At 33.3% G+C, this 9,725-nt stretch overlaps 1 protein-coding gene across 1 annotated transcript; it reads right to left on the bottom strand.

Moving 5' to 3' along the window:
* Window positions 1-322: 322 nt before the first annotated feature.
* On the bottom strand, window positions 323-9,349 carry LOC149568712 (immune-associated nucleotide-binding protein 1-like). The gene is made up of 5 exons (XM_089816763.1): window positions 9,136-9,349; window positions 2,411-2,685; window positions 1,232-1,396; window positions 985-1,062; window positions 323-508 (listed from the first exon to the last, which is right to left on the bottom strand). The coding sequence occupies exons 1-5, from the start codon at window positions 9,344-9,346 to the stop codon at window positions 323-325; spliced, it is 915 nt and encodes a 304-aa protein (XP_089672889.1). The 5' UTR covers window positions 9,347-9,349.
* Between the last annotated feature and the right edge of the window lie 376 nt (window positions 9,350-9,725).

Raw genomic sequence — 9,725 nt, 5'->3', positions numbered from 1 at the left:
ATCTTTTAAGAAATGAAAAAAACCTATTCGATCCAACTTCAATTACAAATAGCCTTGTCCTAAGAACACGGCTTGAATTAAAGCAACTATCTGACTGCTAACATCTAAATATCAGGAAACAATACGCTAATGTAACTTAGACATCTATTTTAGAAATAAAATGTTTATCACTATTTATCTTACGAAACTTTGGAGATCATTAACAAGTAAAGTGAATTGAGTTCAGATTGTTTTATGCTTATCGATATTATGGATATCAATATAGTGATGTTTGGTAGCTACTGCACCTGTTTTTTTAAACAAAAATATATATAAATTTTGCTTACATGACAATGCACCATTGGTTTTTTAGCGCTTCATATTCATGATGAGATTTTTTCAGGTCCTCATGTGATCGTTTCAGCACCTCGTTGGACTTTTTCAGTTCCTCCTCAAGATTGCGAATTTTTTCAGCTGACACAGAAAGTTCTTCCAGTCGAGCTAATAAGACACGTTTGTTTTCTTCCATCTGAATACACATAGAAAGCAATACAAATAATTTTAAAATTCCTACAAGGGCTCGTAAAATTTAGTGACCATCTTCGTATCATTTCCCATTCGTCCAAAGTACTAGATGGTTGAGATTCTTGATTTCTATATATCACAATAATCTCATTGAAACCTTCTACGAAACTGGAATTGGTAACCAAAATTAAATAAATCATATACAAGGAAAAACATTTGAACCTCACGTTCAGTTTAAAACCATGTATGCTTTACAAAGAGAGATTTTTGTATGATTTCCTGTTTAACTTAAACACCTTCAAAGTAGAAAGCAAGCAACTTGCTGAATACTTGAATGACAACTAATTTCTTCAACTTTCACGAAGGATACAAATTCGTAAAACAAGCTGCCTTATAAATTTTAAATTTTCATTGAAGAACTAATTTAGCAACATTTCTGACATATAGTTTCAAGGCTTTAGGTATGATCATAGGCTTTACCATCTCACATAGGTGTGCTAGCTGTTCCTCCCTATGCTTTTCTGTTTCTTGTTTGGATAAAGCTTCCTTTGATCTTGCCTGGGAAAAAATAAGAGATTGAGTAATTTGAACGGTTTAAACATCACACACTAAGTTTCAAGACTAGAATTATTAGATAGTTAAAATTGACTTAATTTTATAATCTAAAATTGAAATGTTAATATATATAATTGAAATGCATATTAACATGACAAAGTTTCAAACGCACCTGAGCTTGGCGGAACAGCTCATTGGAATAAGGTTGGCCTTGTTTGTCCTTCATTATATTGTCAATATGATCCAGCAATTCGGCTCTATTTCTTTCCATTCCCTCTTCAGATGAACTTTCATTATTGAAAACCACCATCCTCCCCTTGCATCGCGATATAATATCCTATATGAAGCTTAATATGATGACTTGTGAGGATGAGAGATGTTTGAATTTTTTATATTAAAGTGATGTTTGAATTTTTTGTCGAAGACTTGCTTTTACAATACTCAGCATTTGGAAGACAGTGTTTTGCATTCTTGTTGTTACTATGTCAAACTTATAAATACGGTAAGTTCAAAGAAACATTGGAAGATAACTTTTTAATGCTTAGTTTGTTATCTTTTAAATTCATCATAAGTGCATGAAGATGTGTCTCCAACCATACACCAATAACTCATTGCAGACATCTCTACTTGAAGGAGGCATATAAAATAAATATTCTTAAATTTTAAACATGAGAATCTTACATTTTTAAAGAATTAATATAAAAATAAAAATCAAATCAACATTTTCCAGTTTCAATATGTAATATGAACTCTTTCACTTTTGTTTGCTTAATTTTTAAGTTTTGATATTTCATTTAAAAAGTTTAATGTGGCCATAGTTTAAAATTTCATATAATAAGAATTTATAAATTGTATTTCTGTGTAATTTGGTAAGATCTTAAAGCTAATTTTTAGACTTTCCAACATTTAAGACTAGCCCAAAAAATAATACTTTAGATGATAATAGAAAAGAAGATAACAATTAACATGACCTACATATGTTGCAACAGACTCATTTCCCTTAATTATCAAATTTATAAAATCATCTCCAATCATTCTCATCTCGTATTTTTCCAAAAACTGTCTAGCACTTTCGAGAGAAACCTTAGAATCACTGCAACTGTATTCATATTTCTGTTTTTTAAATTTTCGTCCCATATAACAATTTTCATGTTTATAAATAATATTAGTATCATACCGGATTTGAAATATGAAAGTGAGATTAAGAAAACAATAAAAACATTTCAGATTGAAACTTGAGTCAATCATCAGTATCGAGAAGTGCGTTGATACTTATCTACTACAGTTTACTAGTTCAGACAGAATATAAGAAGAATGCGCTAGAAAAAAGTGTAGAAAACAAAAACCCCACCTTGAGCTTCTGTGGAAAGTGTGGGAACTTTTGCTCTAGTGTCAAACCCTCTTTCTCCCACTTATCACCGCAGGTGAAAATAAGAAGCATGTAGTCCACTATTTCTGATCCAAACAACGTCTGTAAGTTATCTATAACGGACTCTTCCTCAGTGGTGAATCGCGTTCCAGCAGCAAGCACTAAAACAATTCCATGAACTCCATCCTTCACAAGCTCAACGCATCTTACAATTTCTTTCCCAAAATAATCTGGAGATGTATCTGTATCAAATAGCCCTGCAAATTTCTAATTGCATAAGAACATATAATATAATTTCTCATTGTGTTGTGAACTCTTGTCTAAATATAGACCTACTATTGATATAATAAGACAAGTGGTTTTATGATTGCACAAACATAAAAGAAACCTTATACATAAGATAATGTAAAAGAAAAGAATGTGTCACGCTGAAAATATTTAACATTTGTATGTGACGTTGAACAATGATCTTTGACTAGTGGGAAAGAGAATTCTTAATTATTTGTCGTCTGCTCTATTCTATACGGCATAACAGTTGGCTACAGTCTTATTAGAATTTGTTGATCTAAAGTTCTTTGACAGCAGTCAATAAAATAAACAAACTATTATTAATTATTAATATAATTATATTAATAATAATCCTTAACTTTCATCACATTTCTCATAATAAAATCAAAAAATCTGTTGGCGGTAGTGGTTAGTTATTAACTTTTGTCATTACTAGCAGACAGCCAGCCCACGTCCAGCCCAACTCTGTCGTCCAGCACCGTCCACATTAAATCACATAGCAGACACTCTGCCATTCCAGCCACCCACATTTTTAACATATGTAATATTATATTTAATGTAGTTTAACATGTGTAAAATATGTTGTGTGTAGAGAGTTCTCATACCCTCTATTAAAAGAGGTCTTATGTAATGCATTTGTGCAAGGCAGTAAGGCAATAAAATCAGTTATTATCTCTGTGTATTTGTCTCTCTTTGCCTTCAAATTGGTATCAAAGCATGAGAGCTGGGCCTAGGAGCAAAAGAATTATGTGTTGATATATATAACTGCTGTAGCAGTGAATGAAGCTTCTAATGTTTTCTTGATTGCAGATCATTATCAGCTTCTAAAGTTGGAGACTAGTGGCTGCCAAGATTGAGAGTAGAGAAGATCCCAGTTTAATGTTTGAAGAAGGTATGAGCTGATTTCTTGGAGTGAAGTCTAATATTAAAAAAAAAAAAATTGTTAAAAGGGGAAAATAAGCATTATAATGTTGTTTGTTTAAGCTATATGTCATTGGCTTAGACTTGTTTGGTGGATTTGCTTTGTAAAGCAAAGTTTAAAATTGTAAGGTGCAGTTGTAACTGTGTATTAATATGACTTCAGGAAGTAGTATAGCTCAACCACAAATTCCAATATTTTTTGATAAAAATTATGAATTTTGGGCTATAAAAATGAAGACAATATTTTGTTCTCAAGGCATATGGGATCTTATTGAAAAGGGTTTTATTGAACCACAAGATGAGTCTACATTAACACAAGATGAAAAGGATAAATTACAAGATAACAGGAAAAAGGATGCTAAAGCATTGTTTCTAATTCAACAATCTTTAGATGAATCAATTTTTCCTAAAGTTTGTGCTGCTAAAAAGTCTAAAATTGCATGGGATATTTTAGAAACAGCATATCAAGGGACATCAAAAGTTAAGATTGCTAAATTGCAAACTTTAAGGCGTGATTTTGAAAATTTGAGTATGAAAGATTTAGACTCAGTTGATCAATTTCTAAATCAAGTAATGAATGTGGTTAATCAAATTAGATCATATGGTGATGATTTGATAGATCAAAAAGTTGTTGAAAAGATACTTCGTTGTTTGCCTAGAAAATTTGATGCCATTGTTGTTGCCATTGAAGAATCTAAAGATTTGACAATACTATCTATTGATGAATTGATGGGCTCACTTTTATCTCATGAATCAAGAATGAACAGAAATAACAATTCTTCTTTGGAGAATGCATTTAGATCGCAGGTATCTTTTGGCAGAGGAAGAGGAAGATTAAACTACAGAGGAAGAGGAAGACGTAGAAGCATAGATGGATGTGGAAGTCCAAATCAAGAAGAGAGAACAAATCAATCCATTCAGAGTTCTAATAGAGGACGTGGCAGAAGTTCATTCCAACACCCATCATCAAGGTTTGATAAATCTCGAATTCAATGTCATTATTGTAAGAGATTTGGTCATATTGCAAGTGAATGTAGAAAGAAACAAGAGGATATTGAAAAGAATGGTGCTAATTACTCAGATGTATCTGATAACAATTCAGGAAGTTTATTTATAACTTGTAATGTTGCTCAAGAAAGCTCTAGTGATATATGGTTCCTAGATAGTGGATGTAGTAACCATATGACTGGAAATAAAGATTTGTTTGCTAGCTTGGATGATTCTGTAAAATCTGAAGTAAAGCTAGGAAATGATAGTAAAGTCTCTGTAATGGGAAAAGGTGTTATAAATGTCTTGACAAAAAATGGAGGAAAAAGATATATTCCTTATGTGTATTTTGTGCCTGGATTAAAACACAATCTCATGAGTGTTGGTCAACTAGTACAAAAGGGTTACAAAGTTTCTTTTGATAATGATGTTTGCACAATCTTGGATAGAAATCCTAGTGGCAGGTTAATTGCAAGGGTCAACATGACACAAAATCGAATGTTCCCCCTCCAGATTCATTGCATTCAAGGAGGAAAAGAAGTTAGTTTCAAGACAGTATACTCAAATCAGTCGTGGCTATAGCATTTGAGGTATGGTCATCTTCATTTTGATGCTTTAAGCTTATTACAAAAAAAGAATATGGTGAAAGGATTGCCTCAAATATTGAAACCACCAAGTTCATGTGAAAGTTGTATTTTGGCAAAACAACATAGAGAAAGCTTCCCAGTAGGAGGTTCATATAGAGCAAGAGCACCATTGGAATTAGTTCACACTGATATATGTGGACCTATGAAAACTCCATCTTTAGGAGGAAGTATATATTTCCTAACATTTATTGATGATTTTAGTAGGAAGATTTGGATATACTTTCTCAAACAAAAAAGTGAAGCTTTTGAAAAGTTCAAGGATTTCAAAAATTTGGTTGAAAAACAAAGTGGTCACTACATCAAGGTATTGCGATCTGATAGAGGTGGTGAATTCAGTTCTAATGATTTTCTAGAATTTTGCAGATTTCATGGAATTAAGAAGCAGTTTACCACAAGGTACACACCACAACAAAATGGTGTAGCAGAAAGGAAGAATAGAACCATAATGGAAATGGAAAGGAGTATGTTGAAGGCCAAAAATCTAGCCAATGAGTTTTGGGTAGAAGCAGTAGCATGTATTGTATACATTTTGAACAGGAGTCCTACAAAGAGTGTTAAGAACACAATTCCACAAGAAGCATGGAATGGTAAGAAACATACAGTATCCCATTTTAGAGTTTTTGGCTGTGTTGCTTATTCATTAGTTCCATCTGAATTGAGAAAGAAATTGGATGATAAAAGTGAAAAATGCATCTTTATTGGCTATAGTGAAGAATCAAAGGCTTATAGATTGTATAATCCTGTTTCAAAGAAATTGATCATTAGCAGGGATGTTAAATTTGAAGAAGAAGATTCATGGCATGAAAATGATAACAAACAAGTCACAAGAGGAGCACCAATATTACAAGGTGATGATGAATTAAAGGAACATGGGACTCAATCAACACCCAACACTCCACCAAGGAACTTTGTGCAAGGTGCCTCACCTCCAAGTTCAAATGTAAGTAATAAATTTGATTCAACATTCTCAACACCAGGTTACAAAGGTAAGAAGACAAGAAGCTTAAAAGAAATATATGATCAAATAGAAGAGAATGTAGATATTTACTCAAATTTTGCTTTATTTTCTTGTGATCCATTGTATTTTGATGAAGCAATTAAAGAAGATAAATGGATCAAGGCAATGGATGAAGAAATTGACTCTATTGAAAGAAATAACACATGGGAATTAATGGATTTACCTAAAGGAAAAGAATGTATAGGAGTCAAATGGGTTTACAAAACTAAATTTGATGAAAAAGGTGAAATTGTTAAGCACAAGGCAATACTAGTTGCTAAAGGTTTTTCACAACAATATGGAGTTGATTATAATGAAACATTTGCTCCAGTTGCTAGACTTGACACAGTTCAAACTATTTTAGCAATAGCAGCACAAAATGATTGGAAAGTGTATCAAATGGATGTAAAATCAGCTTTTTTGAATGGTTTTCTTGATGAAGAGGTATATATTAAACAACCACCTGGTTATGAGGTTAGTGGGCATGAAAACAAAGTATATAAACTAAACAAGGCACTTTATGGTTTGAAACAAGCTCCTAGGGCTTGGTATAAGAGGATTGATTCATACATGATAAGTAATCAATTCAATAGAAGTAACAATGAGCCCACGTTATATGTTAAGACTAATAAGGAAGGTCAGATTTTGATTGTATGCTTGTATGTTGATGACTTAATATTCACTGGAAATCTATCAGTAGACATGTTCAAGTCAGAAATGATGAAAGAATTTGAAATGACAGATTTGGGGTTGATGAGATATTTCTTAGGTATTGAAGTTATTCAATGTGACAAAGGTATCTTCATTTGTCAATCCAAGTATATAAAGGATGTTTTAAAGAGATTTAAAATGATGAATTGCAATCCAGTGTCAACTCCAGTTGCAACAGGAACAAAACTTAGCAAGGAAGAAAAGGGCTCAAATGTTGATCCAACTATGTTTAAAAGACTTGTTGGAAGTTTAATGTATATGACAGCTACAAGGCCAGACATCATGTATAGTGTCAGTTTAATCTCAAGGTTCATGGAATCACCACAAAATTCTCATTGGCAACTTGGAAAAAGGATATTGAGATATATTGCAGGAACAATGGGATATGGAATTCTATATTCCAAAGCTAACAATTTTGGTTTGATTGGTTATACTGACAGTGATTTTGTAGGTAGCATTGATGACAAGAAGAGCACTTCTGGATATATCTTTCACCTTGGATCAGGAGCTGTATCATGGGCATCAAAGAAGCAACCTATAGTGACAATCTCATCAGCTGAAGCCGAATATGTAGCTGCCACTTCCACAGCATGTCAAGCAGTATGGATGCGTCGAATTTTGTTCGATCTTCACCATCATCAGGAGGAACCAACGCCAATTCTTTGTGATAATAAATCAGCAATATCATTATCTAAAAATCATGTATTTCATAAGAGGAGCAAACATATTGATACAAGGTACCACTTCATCAGAGAATTGGTCAATAATGGAGAAATCCACCTTGAGTTCTACAAATCTGAAGATCAATTGGCAGATATATTCACTAAGCCATTACCAAAGAATAACTTTGAATATCTGCGAGAGAAATTGGGTATTACTGATGCAAAATTTGTTAATGACAAAAATTAAGGGGGAGTGTTGGCGGTAGTGGTTAGTTATTAACTTTTGTCATTACTAGCAGACAGCCAGCCCACGTCCAGCCCAACTCTGCCATCCAGCACCGTCCACATTAAATCACATAGCAGACACTCTGCCGTTTCAGCCACCCACATTTTTAATATATGTAATATTATATTTAATGTAGTTTAACATGTGTAAAATATGTTGTATGTAGAGAGTTCTCATACCCTCTATAAATAGAGGCTTTATGTAATACATTTGTGCAAAGCAGTAAGGCAATAAAATCAGTTATTATCTCTGTGTATTTGTCTCTCTTTGCCTTCAAAATCAAAGGTATAATCTCTGCCAGCGATATAATTTTCACTTTCGTACGTCTCAGAAAATTATAATTTATTCCAATCACAAATTATCACTAATGACGTACAAGGCTTCCACATTCGAGACTCTCATATTTATCTTCATTAGTCACTCAATTATATGGAGCCCTTTTCAACACAAATTCATTCCCGATTTAATCATATTATTAGAATAAAAACAGTGAACATTATTTTATTTTCTTTGCAATATCTATTTTATTTTCCTTCTTTGACCTTACCCATTTTTCATTTCATGACCTATGTAGACTTAGTTTTTATTATCATCAGAGTTTGAAACAATAGTTGCATTTTGAAACACTAGATATTGATACGTTGAAGGGTTTCACAGCCGCAGTGCGCCTGCAATGCAAAACTCAAAAGTGGTACACAAAATTTTATTTGAAAAATTAGAATTAAATTTGTAAAAATAAAACCAAAAAAATAAATTGAAAACAGTGTTTACAAACCCAGTTTAAGGGTCTAATCAAACGTAAACCACAAAGCTAAAGAGAAACAGTTTTCACAAGGCTTGCTCTCAGCATATATAAGACCAGTCACTAGCCTGGTTAGTATTTTTTGCCATATATTTTCCACTAATGCAGTGTAAGTTATACAAGAATGTAAGGAATGAGATGGCAGAAATCTCTCATAAACTATGTTTTCAATTTGTATCCGATAGTTTAATAAACCGCTGGAACCCATTGCTATCTTTTACGAACTGTAAATAACAATTGAGAGGCTATGACCAGATCTTACTTAACAAAAAAACACACTACCTAATATGACCCAAAAAAATCCCGAAGAGACATAAAATTAGCAGAGCCATAACTGATGAATAGAAAACATTGAAAGGGAGGAGGAAAAAGAAATGAGAGGAAGGGGTGATAATTAAAGTCACACCAGGAGTATCGACCACGTTAATGGTTCTGCCATTCCGGAAAGTTGTCTGTAATTCACAGTGCTTCGTTACAGAGGATTCGCTGCATTCTGACTTGAAAGCAGTTCGGCCAAGAATGGAATTACCAGTTGAACTTTTTCCATTTCCACTTCGACCCATCAAGACCAGATTTGTGACCAGGCTCCTCCCATGACTAACATCATTTTCTTCCATTTTGCCTCCCTCCGTTTTCTCTTTCCGTTATAATTTTCTCCCTCTGCCCACTCTTTCTACCTCTACTTCTGCTTCTCCCTCACCCTACAAATTTGACAACAGGAGGAGTGATGAAGAGAGGGCAATGGCTACCCAGCCAGTTATTTCGACTGGCTGGGTATGATGCCGTTTATCGGCCTCCGTCTTTTGTCTGCCTCTCCCGTCAGTGATGCACGGATTTCGCCACAGTGCCATGTACCATCGTGCGTATAGTCTGACACCTGCCCAGTCCATCATTTTAAAACTTTCAAACTGTTAAAGGATTTTTATTTAATTTATATATTTTAGTTTTAGTCAATCAAACTTTCTAAGCATTTTTAATAAATTTATATATTTAAGT

Source organism: Cupressus sempervirens, chromosome 3, assembly GCF_028749045.1.
Source record: "Cupressus sempervirens isolate cs-2001-9-10 chromosome 3, ASM2874904v1, whole genome shotgun sequence".
Taxonomy (NCBI): Eukaryota; Viridiplantae; Streptophyta; class Pinopsida; order Cupressales; family Cupressaceae; genus Cupressus; species Cupressus sempervirens.
This window is presented reverse-complemented; position numbering and strand designations above follow the sequence as displayed.

Bases quoted from the DNA above. Each gene is read 5' to 3' on its own strand.
- LOC149568712 (XM_089816763.1), bottom strand. From the start codon at position 9,346: ATGGAAGAAAATGATGTTAGTCATGGGAGGAGCCTGGTCACAAATCTG. The intron at 2,686-9,135 runs GTGTGACTTTAA...AGAAATTTGCAG, and splicing joins TAACGTGGTCGATACTCCTG to GGCTATTTGATACAGATACA. The intron at 509-984 runs GTAAAGCCTATG...ATGTGTATTCAG, and splicing joins TAGCACACCTATGTGAGATG to ATGGAAGAAAACAAACGTGT.